Source organism: Lygodium microphyllum, chromosome 14, assembly GCF_053477565.2.
Source record: "Lygodium microphyllum isolate KBCC chromosome 14, Lygodium_microphyllum_v1.1.10, whole genome shotgun sequence".
In the NCBI taxonomy this organism is placed as follows: Eukaryota; Viridiplantae; Streptophyta; class Polypodiopsida; order Schizaeales; family Lygodiaceae; genus Lygodium; species Lygodium microphyllum.
The window spans coordinates 85,074,133-85,090,738 of record NC_141148.1 but is presented as its reverse complement, the minus strand read 5'-3'; the positions used below and the strand labels follow the sequence as shown (position 1 = coordinate 85,090,738).

At 40.5% G+C, this 16,606-nt stretch overlaps 1 protein-coding gene across 4 annotated transcripts in view; it reads left to right on the top strand.

Annotated features, from left to right (window-relative positions):
- Nucleotides 1-694: 694 nt before the first annotated feature.
- Nucleotides 695-16,606, top strand: part of LOC148025801 (kinesin-like protein KIN-14C) — a 65,772-nt gene continuing 49,860 nt past the window's right edge. For all 4 annotated transcript variants that reach the window (XM_087693042.1, XM_087693040.1, XM_087693041.1 and 1 more), the window contains exons 1-3: nucleotides 695-1,393; nucleotides 1,739-1,896; nucleotides 1,983-2,102. In XM_087693042.1, the coding sequence (XP_087549168.1) occupies nucleotides 1,351-1,393; nucleotides 1,739-1,896; nucleotides 1,983-2,102 (321 nt within the window). In that variant the 5' untranslated portion in view covers nucleotides 695-1,350. The remainder of the gene's footprint in view (nucleotides 1,394-1,738; nucleotides 1,897-1,982; nucleotides 2,103-16,606) is intronic.

Here is a 16,606-nt window from a genome sequence, read left to right as displayed (position 1 = left end):
GAAATCTAATATTTACAACCATATCTCAAGGAAAAAAGAACGATTGAGGTCTAACTATGCACGAAAGATCTTAGGCCAGCTACACATAGGCTTATATAGCCACATTGATGTGTAGAATGAAAGGTTGTTGAGTTGACACATAAGCAAATGATTGGATTCTCATTTTGTGCACTCTAATAGATTTGGGCGGGGGAGATCTCTCGTTCAAGGGGTCGCATGTGTGCCCAAGTTAAAAGACGATAATATCTTTTATTTAAATATTGTAGAGGAGCTGACAAGGGATTTTGCTAAGTGGCCTTATCTTTGGGATTTGTGTTTACATGCTTTCGTTTTTTATCTTGAATGTAAGGCCACCTAAGGCCCCCCCCATCCCTTAAAAAAAAAAACAAAAAATAAAGCTTCCAATGTGGAAGTGGCCTTTCCAACGGTGTCATCTCCAGGTCTTGTATAGACGCAGCTGTGTGATTAAAGGAATTACTCGATTTGGACTAGGAGTTTTTAAGTAGGAAGAGTGGGACCCTCCGAAGAAGCAGCAGCAGAGCCCAGAGGAGGAACAGCACGAATCCTACGTGGCAACAGGAGGCGGGGCCCGCATTTTTCGGAGGAGAGAGCATTCGCGCGCGTACGTGCTGACGTGCCCGGATTTGAAACCAAGGAGGGAGCCAGAGATAGCGGGGGCGGGGCCAGAATAGCAGCAGGCCCGTGCAGAGGGAGCGAGAGCCGGGGGACGGCCGAAGGCCCCAGAGAGGCATGGCCGCCTCACCGCCAAATATGGCGGCCTTCGCGCCAGTTTTGCACGACATCGGCTTCTTGCTCTCCCCTCTCTCCCCCTCTCTCGCATCTCCTCGCCGTTGAGAGAGAGGGAGCCTGCGTCGCGTGGAGATCCTGTATTATCGTCTCTCTCTCCCTCTCCCTCCCTCCCTCCCTCCCTCTCTCTCTCTCTCTCTCTCTCTCTGCGCGTGCTCTCTTCTTTCCTTCTCTCCCTCTCTCACAGCGCGCGCTCTCTTCTTTCTCCTCCTCCCTCCCTCCCTCCCTCTCTCTAGATCTGCTCGTTCGTCAGCCCTTGTATATACCCTCCCTCCCTTGCCTTTACATTCCTTCGCCATAGCCTCCTCACTACACAAGCTCGCCCCTCCGCCTCGTCCGCGCAATTGAAGCTCCGTCATTAAGTTATGTACTCGAACGCGTGCCTGGCTTCTCGTTTATAGCTCTCATCAAACGCGGCAGGTGATCGACATTGCTTTCCATTGAGACCTCGCCGATTTCCACACCTCGGTCCCTGGTAGCTCGTTCAGGAACATGCGCTTTTCAATGACCGCCTAGTGACGCAGTGCCTACGGAACACTTACCATGGAAGACCCTCGCCGGCTTTTCCAGCACGCCGAGGAAGCAGGTACAGAGCATTGCTTCACCTCGTAAGTTTTTTGGTTACAAGGGAGCACGGGTTGAATCCTAAGAATCGATGGAGAAAGTGGCACAGGCTGCATTCTTATCGAGGGAGATCCAATCCCTACTGCTTTATACAAAGGAGCGTTTCCCCTGGGCATTTAGATGAGCTTTTTGCACAACATGGAACATGTAGAGGCAGGTCCTTTTGGCGGTTGCGAGTGTCAAAAGAGAGCAAAAATGCTTGTCTGCATGCGCGCGTCTTAACGATTTACACTTTCTTTTTCCGCCTACCGGAGTGATTGTAAGGCAAAAGTCTGCGTCGAATCTCATTATGCTTTACGTTTTCCAGTTGCTAGGAGGTACCAGGCGGCATCATGGTTGCAGAGGATGATTGGACCTTTGGATTTACCGATTGATCCATCAGAAGAGGATTTACGATTGAGCTTAAGAGATGGAAACGTACTTTGTAGGCTTATTAACAAAGTTGATCCAGGACTCCTTTCCAAGGTCCAGTTACACAGGCTAGTTTTGTCAAGAGTTCATGTAACTGGATTTGCATACGGTTCAATATATATTCGGTCTGGACCATGCAGGTGCAGGATGTAGGTGACCCTAATCAGAACTCAATGCTTTCCCGAGGCAACTTAAGGAAATTTCTTGGAGCAGCAGCCGAGATTAAGATAAACGTTTTTGAAGTTTCTGACTTGGAGCAGGTATGATGGAGCTCCAAGCTTATCATAGTTTTGTTATGTCTGTGTTAGTTCTCTTGCTCGCTGTTCCACATCTTCACAGTGGTTTTCAAAACATGTATTGACGAAGAGACATTCCGATATACTTGGATAATGACAAATGGACAGTTCTAACAGGTGTAAGTCTTAGCTCAGGCGACCATGCATGATCACTTGGTTGCACACTAAATTAAAAAGGACTCTTGCTTCTGAAACTTGCTTTCACATCTTGCCAATGGCTTTTCAAAACATGTATTGTTGGAAATACGTACTGATAATCTTATGTAACAATGAAGGCCTATCAGGGACAGTTCTAACTGGTGTAAGCTCTAGCTCAGGAGACCATGCAGGACCTTTTGTTCCACGTTAATTTAGGAATTGAGGAAAGGGACTCATGTACCTGTGTATCCAGGAAAGAAATGGTCCCGTTGGATTTGGAAATTGTGGTTGACAAATATGCTGGCGGTCCAAGTCATATTGAACTTCTAATGTTCTGGTTCACAATTGTGTCATGGATTGGATTAGTAAAAGGATTTGGTTTGGCCGGAACTTGAAGACCATACAATTTGGTTTGGCTGGAACTTGAAAACCATACAATTGTTTCACTATCAGCAAACAAGGCCTGAAACCTCAGGCTGAAAATGTCTTATCTCTAACAAAAGTAACAGAGTGGACCAGGATAATGATCTGGATGTATTTCAGAAATGAAGGCTTGAAGGATCAGTTGGTGCAATATTGTGAGCAATTGACTCCAATCAACATGCAAGTTACCAAGGTTCTCTTTTTCGTATCTCTCTTCGCTCCTCTTTCTTCATCCCTTTTTGGGCTTAAGAGGGGGTGTTGAGAAACCTCTTTTTCAGTTTATACACTTCATTTAGGGTTTTGCACCAATAGGTTCAAAAAGGGCTGGTGTCCACATTTTGGCCACTTTTTCAGTAGTGGTGCGCTACCCTAGATAGCTTATGCCTATAAATAGGTAGTCACTTCATTCATTCTTCACCACCCTAACACTCTTCAGTCATTCTTCACCCCTCTTTCTTTGTCATCAAACACCCTTCTCTTCTCTCACCAGCCCCTTTCATTGCCCTCATATCCCTTCAAAAGGACATTGTGGTTCGTGGCTTATGGCTACCTTCACCTTTCCTCTTCTACTTTAGGTGCTCTGTTCTAGCATCAAACCTTGTGTTTGGAGCTTCTTTCACTTGGCATCACCATTATCTGCTTGGCGTCAACACCCTTCTCCTTTAAGCTCAACCTTCACCTGCGTTTTTCAGTGTGGAGATTTTCTCCTCACTTGGCTTTATCATCTCCAACTTGGCATTTGCATCCTAGCCTCTAGCGATAGTCTATATCACTGAGCGTCAGTGATTTTATCACTCATCTATCACAAAGATTGTTGGGACTTACATTTTTGTAGCTTGGCTTCTTCTTCATCACTTGGCGTCACTCGTGTATCACAGGGGCTGTTGGGACTTGTGTTTTTACAGTCTGGCTTATTCTCCATCACTTGGCATCACTCATTTGTCACACAGAGACTGTTGAGACTTGCGTTTTTGTAGCCCAACTCATCTTCCATCATTTAGCATCATCATTATCCACATGGCATCAACATTTAGCATTTGGGTTGCTCTCCTTGCGTTTGATAGCTCCGACACTCTAGGATTTGTGTTTTGTTGCCCAAGTCACTCCTTGGCATCAGAGGATTGCAGTTCGCTCCCTTGATAGTTGGTGATAATCTTTCATATCTCTAATGGTATCGGAGGATTGTGGTTCTCTCCCTCGACAGCTATTCCTTACCTTTAAGTGATTACTTCGATAGCCCACTACTCGGAGGATTGCATTTCACTTTCTTCATTGTGCAGATTTTCCATAGGTGCTGCTACTTGATTCAAACAAGACAATGCAGTTATCTTCTAAACTTTGGCTTCGCTGTATCAACTTTTCTTCTCATAGCATAATGCAATGCATCATCATCGTGTTCTTATTGTGTTTTTGAGTCTCTCTTTTCTCTTAGTATTTGCCATATGCACTCCATGTTACTCCTTGCGAACCCTATTGTCTCTCTACATTGTTGCTTATTTTGACATGGTATCAAAGAATACTTGCTATTTTTGACAGTGGTAAGTCTACAAGATCCCATGTAGAGTTAGTGGCAATAGAGTCTAACTCATCTTGTATGGCTTGTATCCAATGTACATCTTGTTGAGCTTCGTCTAAGGAGGTAGACTCATTATCATCCAATAGTGAGCGCATAAAAACATGGTCATCACAATCATCTACTTTTGTAAAATCAGCCAAATGGGCTCTCCTTGCATCATGTGTTGCATGTCAAGAAGCCGCTCTTCCAGTGCGTTGAGCTAAGGGAGTATCCATTTTACTTTCTTGGAGAGTTTATAACAGCCATCTTAGGATTGTTCTTGTTGCATTTATAGCAGCCCTTTCATGCTATATAGCATCTTCCACTGCATGTGGCAAACCATTATCAATACCTTGTTGTTCAGACGTATATGGTGCAGCAATAGCTTGTTGTATTATGTCTGTCCGGCCATTTACAGTAGGCACGGACTTCAAAGAAAGTGACAAGAGACCCTCAAAGATATCACCAATGTTATGAGTGGCTAGCAATTTGAAACTGATCATGTGAAAATGTAGCGTTTTCAGCGCATGACATCTCTACTGACAAAAACTTTCTTTGTGCATGGGTCATATAGGCGATAGCTCTTGCTTTTTGAATTGTAGCTAGTAAATATGCATTTTACAGCCTTGTCATCAAACTTTCCACGAAGCTCTTTTGGAACATGTGCATACGCTATGCAATCAAACATTAGAAAGTAGTCAACCTTGGGTTTCTTGCTATGTCAAGCTTCAAACAAGGTATTGTCTTTAGTGCTTTAGTGGGTGTATGATTCAACACATGATTTGCGCATTGAAGGCCTTCTAACCAAAATTTATGAGGTAGCCCCTTACTTTTGAGCATAAAACGAGTCATCTCCATAAGAGTGTAATTCTTCCTTTCAGCAACATCATTCTTTTGAAGAGTTATTCTAATAGTGGCTTGATGTGTAATGTCATGATTAAGCAAATATGTCTCAAAAGCATGAGACATGTACTTCCTCTCCTCTATTTGTGCAAAGTGTTTGTACTTTCAAGCCAGTTTCAACCTCAAGCTTTGCAACAAGATGTTTAAAGTGCATAAACACATTAGATTTTACTTTCAGCCTATACACCCATGTATACTGAGAGTAGTTATTAATAAATATAACAAAGTAAAGATGACCTTCAAGTGCATGTATCCTCATGGGATCACAAACATTAGAGTGAATAAGCTATAATTTTCGGATACCACGCATTGCACCATTCTTTTTAAAGGCAAATTTGTGTATCTTGTTCAAAATATATCCCTCACATGTATGAGGAGAGATGGAGTCACTATTGGAGGCAATTCATCTACCATATGACACCTCTGAAGGATCATCAAACTTCCAAAACTCATATGTCCATAGTGGGCATGTTATAGCTCCAGATTTTACATGGCAGGCGATAGAGTAGTAATTGCTAGAGCATTATGAGACACTGCATCATAGGTATTCAACAAAAAAAACCCTTACATAGGGTTCTAGACAGCTTGAGTGGTCATCAATCACACTTACTGGTTTATACCAGCTACTTATCTCATCAAAAACATCTCTGCTCATTGTAAACTTACGAGTAGAAGGGTTATAGCTTCTATACTCTTTCTGCTGCTGCAGAGAGTAACCAATAAAGATGCACTTCTCAGCTTTTGGATCCAACTTGGATTTCAACTCATTTGGCACATGAACATAGACAATGTAACAAAAAATCTTCAAATGAGAAATATGTGGTTTTCTACCAGTATACCTCTCCTCTGGAGTCATCCCATGTATTGCTGCAGTGGGAGTCCTGTTTATTATATAGACTGCTGTAGCAACTGCTTCAGCCCAGTAAAAATCTAGCAAGTCTTTTTTGTTGAGCATGGCACGAGTCCATCTCCTTGTCTTTGACAATACGTTTGTCATCCTCAAAGATGACTTGAAAGCCATGCTTGCTAAAACTAAAGATAGACAACAAGTTTTTTGTAATGATGGATACAAATAAGACATCTAAAGCATGAAGTTAGAATCATCTCCAATAATAATAGTGATTATTCTAATGCCACAAACATCATAACTGTTGCTGTTCACACATTTAGTATGCTTTCCAACAAGGGTTGAATGCAAAGAGGAAAACAAATACTTTCTAGAAGTGATATGCTTTGAAGCTTCATTGTCAAAATATCATGTGTAATGTACTCGCCTTGGTTATGTGATGGATAACGTTTTAGTAGTTGCCCAGAGTTTACCTTCCAGCCGTTGCCATCCGCCAGAATGATCGGATTTTGTCCTAGTTAACCCTAGCTCTACCTCGCAAGGGAAGCGTCTTGATGCTACCCACCGTGGATCGACCTAAAAGTTCCTAATTGGCCTAACAGTCACCTATCAACAACTAGCTCACATTTAGAGGTGTTTTTTGAGAGGCTTCTTGTCCGGAAGGAGTGATTGCCATTACCCTTCGTTCATGAAGTACAACACTTTTTTCCAATAGTAGACTAAGGATTTATGAAATCCCTCGCAGTGCTCTGGCACAATCGTTGTATCTTTTTCCTAAGATAATTTATAGCTTGGATTCTGAGACCAAACCCTAGGTAAGTCAATGAATCGGCCCTTTCTAGACTTTTTTTCTAGCATTTGTTTTTGGGGAAACCTCTCGGATTTAGCACTCAACATTCTACGTCTCTAGGCATCATCACATGGATCACATCTCACAACCCTTCTCTAAACAAAATAGCTACACCACCACATCCCTCCAGACCTCCTAGGTTGAAGTTAATATGTACTTTCCCATCCATATCTACATAAATCAAGTAAGTTACTACCCACACATTGGTGTATCTTTATATATATAGCAATGTTTGAGTTCTTGAAAGTATCTTCAAATTACCTTATATCAAATCTTAAAGCTCCATTACAATTCCAAAAAACTATCATATGCAAAGTCCCACAACTATGCATCATCATGCAAACGAGCATTCCATAAGGATCACTCGTCCCACTCATCCCTCTTGGGCCTCCACCTTCACCACAAGATATTTCAAAAACCGCTTTTAGCACAAGGTACGATCATTACGAGTTCATCGTAATGTCATTTGGATTAATAAATGCCCTTGCTACCTTCAACATATTAATACAAGATATATTCAGACCTTATCTTGATGATTTCGTCCTTGTATTCTTTGACGACATCTTAATATATTCCAAGGATGAAGGAAGTCACGAGTCACAACTGCATACAGTTCTTGAGACAATGTAGACTCACAAGCTATATGCTAAGAAGAAGTGTGCATTCTTCGTGAAGCAAATCAAGTATTTAGGGCTTATAGTTTCAGTAGAGGGAATTTCAGTAGATCTGGTTAAGGTCAAGGATGTACAAGATTGGTCGCCTCTAACCACTGTAAGCAAAGTTCATAGCTTTTTGGGTTTAACAGGATGGTACTGGGTCTTTATCAAGAATTATGCCTTGATTGTTGCACACCTCACCAACCTACTTAAGAAGTAGGTTGGCATTAAATGGACTCAAGTTGAACAGTCTAGCTTTGATAGGCTCAAGCTAAGCTTAGTCACGGCTCCGATCCTTAAACTACCTGATCTTAGCAAAGAATTCGAAGTGGTGACCAATGCGAGATTTCTTGCTTTGGGATGTGTATTCATGTAGGAAGGACATCTAGTAGTATATTTCTTTAGAAAATTGAAGACTCACGAGAGAAGTTATGCTATTCATGACCTAGAATTACTTGTAATTATCCACGTTCTTAAGTTATGGAGACATTATCTACTTGGAAAGAAATTCTCACTGGTAATTGACTATAAAAGTCTTAAATGGATTTTCACTCAACCAGATCTAAATATGAGGCAACGTCGGTGGATCAAAGTCTTGCAAGAGTATGATTTTGAGATCAAATATAGACCGGGCAAAGAGAATGTAATTGCAGATGTTTTAAGCCGCAAATCATTTCTCAATGCACTCTCTCACTTATCTTAGAAGAACCTCTTAGAGCTCAAACACTAGCTACAATGATATCAATGTCTACCAATCCCATCATTGAGCTAGCCAAGGAGAAGGCAAACAATGATCCCAAACATCAACAAATGTTGAAGGAAATTCAGAATAAAGAGCAAAATCCCAAGCTTAAGACAAAGTATCTTAACTTCTTTGATGACGAAGGGCTTATCTACTTCAAGACAAGATTATATATTCCTTCAAGTCAAGAACTTAAGAAGAAGATACTATGGGAAGCTCATGATTTCCCATTATCAGGATATCTTGGCTATGTCAAAACTCTCAATGCAGTTAGGAAAAGCTATCATTGGGAAAAGCTCAAAAGTGACGTACTTAAATAGGTAACCGAATGCTTGAGTTGCCAACAAATAAAAGCTAACAAGTTAAGATGTCAGGAAAGCTACAACCACTTGATATTCCTCATATGAAATGGGAATTCATTATTATGGATTTTATAGTTGGATTACCCTCAGTTTAAGGAGAATACAACTCGATCATGGTAATTGTGGACATGTTGACTAAGGTTACCCACCTTATTTTGGTCAAAATCAGCTACAAAGTCTCAGATATTGCTAGGTTATTTATCAAAGAAATCTTTAGAATTTATGGACTGCCAAAGAGAAGTATCAGTGATCGTGATTCTCCATTCACTTTGCATTTTTGGAAGGGATTATTTGAAGCTCTCGGTACACAGCTTTGTTTTAGTACAACTTATCACCCTCAAACTGATGGGCAGACAGAGCGTGTAAATCAGGTCATTGAAGACATACTAAGGGCACATTGTTGTCACTTGGGTTAATGAGGTAACCCTTATGAAAGAATGCCCCTAGTTTTTCTCGAGATGAGGACATCTCGATTTCTCTAAGGAAGGAAGAATGTAATGTTCCCATTACTTAGTTTATTTTAATGTGGGTATATATTCCAAAGAAAATTGATTTATGTTACACATTTAAAAAAAAAACTAGCTCTAATTATGAAACTGACTCTCATTATGAAGATAATTATTATTATTAATGAGGTATTATATGCCAATTCATGGAAGAAAGACTTGGGAGACTCTCCTAAGACAAGCTTATTAAAACTATGTTTGTAGTATAGAATAACAAAAAGAACTAGTCTAGTGGATAGTCACTTGGCAGTTAAGTGCGCTTGGGTGACGACATTGTCGGGATGGGTGATCTCTCGGGAAGATTTTTTTACAAGCTAGTGGAAGCTTCTCGTGCGCAAGCAACGGCACCAATGAAGCATTTGTAGCCCATTGCCAAGTATGCCAAGGCCAAGAGGCCAAGGTCTATGCCTTGGTTGTCGCCTTAGTCGTAAGCCCTCTTCTCGGATTAGAGTAGAAGAGAATGAGAGACCTTTAGTGTATCCCTTTCCTTGGGTTGAATGGAATGATGTCTCTTCGTCTCGCAGAATAGAGTCTCCTCCTTCTCGATCAGCATCTCGTCCTCATTAAGATTGCTCTTGTCCCTCTCCCCGGTCATTCCCAAGCCCTCAATTTATAGTTTTACAGGGGAGGGGGTAAAAGAGAGAACTAATGATATAATTGATAACGTGAGAGAGAGAGCTCCATTTTTGTAGCACGAAGATGAAGATTTACGAATATATGGGCGAGCACCACGTGGCGCGTCATCAAGCGACCAGCAAGGGGGATTTGTGAAGTGTCACAAGGAGGTTAGTGTCGACTGACACTAGTTGAGTATCAATAGATACTATTCTTGAGCTTAGTATTGAATGTCGGTGCTTGATCTTTTTCTTGCTTGTTGATTTGAAGTGTTAATCTTGTTGGGAACTGAGTTCAAACTCAGATAAGAGTGGCAGTGTGTGCCCTAAGTTGAAGGGAATGAGAAATTGAAGAAAAAATGAGCTGCACCTTGATGGCTATGGCTTCCTGGATTAGGGTTTTGACCTAGGCCTGGTTTTTTTTCAAATATCTAGAGCTAGAGTTGATCATTTTGAAAACTTTTTTTATGGAAATGTAGCTTACTCCATGCTCTACAAGAGCCCCATGATAATTGTCAAGATCGGGTACAACAGTATGCGCGCAGATCAGCAAAATGTAACCAGGCGCAGTTATGGCAGCGACGTCGAATTTCAGCAATGCCAGGCTTGTAAGCATCCAATATCAGGCTTAGATGTGATAGGCAGAAGCTCCTTGAGTAGAAGAACAATCCTCCTGAAGAAAGCACATTGAAATATTGCCTGATTTGAGAGATATGAGAGCTCAAAGTGAGGTATGTCCTGTAGGCCACAAACTGGGGCTATGGCAGCAACTGACAATAGTGACAATGCTGAGGTCCAGATAGCCAAATCTCATGGATTGATGTGACACAGGCAAGCTTTGTGAGGTGGGGAACAACTTTCCAGAAGGAAGCTCAGAGAAATTTGGTATGTGGAGTGAGATACAGGAGCTTCAAGATGACAGGGTGCTGCTGGCTATGGCTGCCACAAGGTCCAACTGAGATTTGAAGTTGAAACTGAAGATATGAACTGAATGTGGGCTGGTTAGAGATCACTAGAGATGAAGGGAGACTAGAGATTCAGAGTGTGAGCTGTGCCATGCCCAACTGGGCTCTGATACCATGTTAAATGATGTGGATCTAGGACATGACACAAGCTATGGTGGATCAAAGATGTAAACCAAGTTCATAATGACATGGACAAGTAGAGACAAACTATTACACAAGTGAATTAGGTTCCAAGATAGATTAGCTTGGACTCATAAACACAATCTTGTGTAGAATTGACAATGACAGACACTTAACTGAAAGTACAAAGCATCATGATATTGTGTTCATTTTATAGTCAAGTATAATGCTTTATAGGCTTTGAGTTGTTCCACTCTCCTCACTGTGCATATGGGATTCAGGACAGCTCCTCTTGGAGCATACATCATTTGTCTATTTCTTAACAGTAATACTAGCTAGCAAAGGTGTGAGACTCTCGATGATGATGATGGTTATTGCGAGATTCAATGATGTAGGCCTTACGGAAGGTTCTTCTTGCCTCATGGAGAGCAATACTTTTCTCTCTCTCTCACCTTGGCAAGCAAGGGTAAGAACAAAGGTGCTCTTTCTCTAGTATAGAGCAAGAGTGAGAGAATAGGTATGATCTCTCTCTCTAGTAGATAGAATAGGGACAAGAGTAGAGGCATGACTTCTAACCGGATCAATAGAATAGGATAGAGTTTTCTCAGATTATTGGAGCTGCTCAACATGGCAGAACTTGAGCAAATAGCAAAGTTCAATGGAGAAGGCTTCCATGCCTGGAAGGAAAAGACCATGTACCACCTGATGCTAGGGGAAATGTACGATGGTTGTGCCAGAGCATTGCGAGGGATTTCATAAATCTTTAGTCTGCTACTGGAAAAAAACGTTGTACTCTATGAACCAAGGGTAATGGCAGTCACTCCTTTCGGACAAGAAGCCTCTCGAAGGACATTGTAAACACCCCGAATAACGTAGTATGCTTAACAATTATGATTTTCGCTTGTTTTCGAGATTTAATATAAAAGAGAATGAACACTTAAAGCTGAAAATGAAAATTACTCACAAAATTACAGCCATGAAAATGTAAAAGTAATGGAGACAAGATTGAGGGTTGAAGATGGGTAACCCCTCCCCCCTCCCCCGAAGGAACGTATTTTTGCTCAACCCAAGTCCCTTAGGGAAGAGCTCAGTTACAATCAACCTGAGAGTGAGGAGAAGTAATTCTCACTCTCACAAGATTATGCAAAGATGTACAAACACGCATGCATTATCTATTATGCAATGATAAGAACTGATTTCTTTACAGTATGAGAGAAGAAAGAGGGGAAATCAGCCTTTCTCCATCGTTGATCAGCAGTACATGGATAGGGCTTGCTTCTTGTTGCTAACATGGAAAAAAGAGTTTGAGAAGGAGGTGCTGTAATGAATTTATAGGCTTGCTGTCCTGTAAAACAACAGTGATAGAAGAGGGAATATGGAGGAATTTGATAATGGAGAAGTAGGGAATGATGATGGGGATGGATGGGCTAGTTTCTGGCTATTTGTGGGTGCTGTACATGAGTTTATAGCAAAGAAAAATGATGTTGAATGAAGAAAAACGAGCTCTTATTTATAGGAGAGGGAAAAGCCAGTATAAAAGGAGAAAGTGGAGTAATACAAGACAAGTGTCCAGCCACATGTCATGAGATGTGATAAGTCGTGGGACACTTGGAAACTTGTGTGACAAGTGTCTTGACACTTGTCTCTTCTCTATGGCCTTCCTTTTTGGGCTGAATACTGTCAAGAATAGAAACAACCAAATTTAGTAAGCACAGTCAAGGTACACAATTTACTATTTTTAGAATGACATCCCTATTTTTTAGGACTAGCATTTTTAGGCTAATTCGAGGCTCCTAAAATTTAGGGACCTCTTAAAATTTAGGGACTCCCCAATATGGATGTCATATGAAAGCTTTTTCCATGTACATCGCAAAAACGGTATCAGAATCTTCATGTGACTTTCCTATGCAAAGAAATGTGCATTTCAAGCTTTCAGCCCACACATGCACTTTGTACAAGCATTTCATGATCATGCCATCTTGTTGATTGTAACTGTCTGTTCTGGTGTGAGTTTTGGTCACAGGCGCCCAATCGGGCCATATAGGTGGAAGTGTGAACTATCTTTTCTCTAATCCACCGCACGGGTCCACCATAACCTGTGACTACTCATCAGTAGCCAGCTCCAATGCACTTTTCTTTATATCTAATTAGTGCAAAGGAAACAAATTGAATAAATCATTATATAGAAATTAACGAAAAAAGATACAAATTCTGTTTCTATAGAGTTGTGACAGCTCTCTGGCTTTTATTCAGCTGTCCTCTGCTGAAAAGCTTCTTGATATGGTTGAAGAATGTCTGGGTAATCCTTTATGAATTTTTCATCTACCCACTGTGCATCTGTTGTGGGTAGATTCTTGAATTTTAGTAAGAATTTTCGTGTCACAAGGCCAGTTCTCGTGGTTCGATCCTTGTGAAACAAAATCTGTTCAAGTTCCAAGAGTTGCTCTGTTTCTTCAACTTCTGGGGGATCTTCAGTAATAGGTTTCTTTGGTTTTGGTCCTATGTAAGGTTTTAGCAAACTTACATGAAAAGCATTGTGTATTTTCCAATGAGCAGGAAGCTCAAGTCGATAAAAAACTTCATTTATTTTCTCAATCACTTTGAAGGGTCCAAAGTATCTACTGGAGAGCTTTGGAAAAGATGAATTTTGATCGGAACCTTGTTTGAGCTTGCTTTTATCAAACTTTAGCAAAACATATTGACCTTTTTTAAAAGCCAAAGGTCTTCTTCGTTTATCTGCTTGCTTCTTTTGTTGCTCTTGGGCAACTTTGATAGTGGCTCAAACTTGATTCATTGCTGTTTTTAAATATGAAGCAAACTCATCAGCAACAAAAATCTTATTTTTAGTGCGAATAATTGGAGGAGGAATCACTTTACCCTGTACTATTTCATTTGGAGCTTTCCCTGTGGATGAGTGCACTGTATTGTTGTAAGCAAACTCCAATAATGAAAGATATTTCTCCCATTATGACTTATGTTCACTAACATAAGCTTTCAACATATCTAAAAGAGTGAGATTCATCACCTTTGTTTGGCCGTCAGTTTGAGGATGAAAAGCTGAGGAGAATTTTAAAGTGGTTCCCAAATTCTCAAATAAAGCACGCCAAAAGTTACTTGTGAATTTGGAGTCTCTATCTGAAATGATCTCAGAAGGCATACCATGTAATCTGAAGATATGTTGAATGAAAAGTCTTGCAGCTTGTGCGGATTTCAATGTTTTATGACATGGAATAAAATGTGATTGCTTGCTGAATCGATCAATTATGACCCAAATGATATCATGACCTTGAGGTGTTCTTGGAATACTTGAGATGAAATCCATTGTGATAGATTCCCATGGATCTTTGGGCATCTGAAGATATGTTGAATGAAAAGTCTTGCAGCTTGTGCGGATTTCAATGTTTTATGACATGGAATAAAATGTGATTGCTTGCTGAATCGATCAATTATGACCCAAATGATATCATGACCTTGAGGTGTTCTTGGAATACTTGAGATGAAATTCCATTGTGATAGATTCCCATGGATCTTTGGGCACTGGAAGAGGTTGCAACAATCCTGGAGTCTTCTGCCTATCATACTTGGATTTTTGACATACTAGACAAGCCTCAATGAAGTTATGTGTATCTCTTCGTAATGTTGGCCAATAAAAGTAGCGCTTAATTGCACTTAGAGTGGCTGCCCTCCCTCTATGCCCTGCATGAGGGGGTTCATGACTTTCTTTAAGCACCTTTTGTTGAACAGAAAGAGTGACACAAAGGCGATTGTTCATGAGAAGGTAACCGTCTTTGATGGAATAATCTGGATGAGAACTTGCTTGCTGTAAATTTGACCAAATTGTTGCAAAATCAATATCTTCATCATAAGTATTCTTCATCGTTTGAAAGTCTTCATGATGAGCCACTGTAATAGTTGCAATGCGAGGCACTCTAGAAAGTGCATCAGCAACTACATTTTGTTTCCCTGGAGTGTACATAATTTGAAAATGAAACATAGACAAGAAATTTTCTCATCTTGCATATTTCTCTTGCAAATGCTTTTGAGTCTTGAAATACTTCAAGCTCTGATGATCAGTTTTAATAAGAAATTTATTGCCTAAAAGATAATGTTTCCATATCTTCAAAGCATGAACCACTGCTAAGAGCTCCTTTTCATAAATGTCATACCTTTTCTCCACATCATTTAGACGGCGGCTTTCAAAGGCTACAGCATGGCCTTTTTGATTTAGCACTGCACCAATACAATCACCGCAAGCATTTGCTTCCACCACAAATGATTTTACCAAATCTGGAATGATAAGAACAGGTCCAGAAGTAAGAGCTATTTTCAGCCTTGTGAAGGCTGCCTTCTTTTTTTTCTTCCATTGGAAAGAGGTCTTTTTCTTTGTAAGGTTATGAAGTGGAGAAGCCATATATGCAAAATGCTTGATGAAGGGGCGGTAATAAGAGCATAAGCCAAGAAATGATCGCACCTCATGTACATCATGAAGATGAGGCCATTCTTGGATTATCTTGATCTTTTCAGGATCCATTTGAATCCCTTCAGAAGAGATGACATGCCCAAGGTAATTTATTTTATGCATGAAAAATTCACTCTTTTTACCATTTACCAAGAGTTGATTTTGTTGAAGTAATTGTAGAACAATCTCCAAGTGTTGATGATGCTTTTCTTCATTCTTACTAAAGACAAGAATATCATCAAAGAAAGTACCGACATATTGTTGATACTCTCTAAAGATGCGCTCCATCATTCGATTAAAGGTGGCTGGTGCATTGGTTAATCCGAAAGGAACCACCAAGAATTCATAAAGACCGTATGAAGTGCGGAAAGCCGTTTTGTGTACATCTTGTGGTATTACCCTAATTTGATGATAACCACTCTTTAAATCAATGCGGTTGAAAACCTTTGAGTCTCCTAGACGATCCAAAATGTCGTCAATTTTGGGAATAGGAAACCGATTCTTCACAGTGATTTTGTTGAGGGCTCGATAATCAATGCATATCTTGAATGTGCCATCTTTCTTTTGAACAAGAAGAACCGGTGAACAAAATGGTGAGCTACTTGGTCTAATTAGCCCACGGTTGAGTAGGTCTTCGACTTGCTTTCTGATTTCTTCTTGTTGAGGACGTCTCACACGGTATGGTGCTATATTAGGAGGAGAATTGCCCGGAATAATATCAGTATGATGGTCTTCTGGCCTTTCTGAGGGAAGTTGATAAGGAAGATCTTCCGAAAAACAATCTTTATACTTTTCCAAGAGTTAAAGTCGCTCTTGGTTTTCGGCATTTATATTATCTTTTACATCAGTGACATAAAGCAAACAACATTGAACACAATCCTTAATTGCTCTAGAGACTTGCATATGGCTTACTATAGGTATGGTGTCTCCAAAAACTCCAACTTGGATCTCGTACTTCTTGCCTTTGTTGGTGAGTTCTATCTTCTTTTTTTGAGAGAAGATGGTTGAATCTACTCTATGATTCCAGGGCATGCCAAGAATCACATTGTAACCATCAAGGTCTCCGTTACAAAAGGTATCTTCGTCACTGTAGCCTTGAATTTGAAACTTGAGCTTGCCAATGTAGGGTGTCACAATCTTCACTATGTCACCTTCATCGGTATTTAAAGCTTGGCGAACTTCTGCCGAAGTGTCTATCTCTTCATTCTTTAATCCAAGCTCTTTAGCTAATTGCAAGGAAATGACATTTTCATTCGCCCCAAGATCTATCAAGAATAGTGCTTGCTTACCTTGCAACTGTCCCCAAGCTTTTAATAATTTGCGCATCT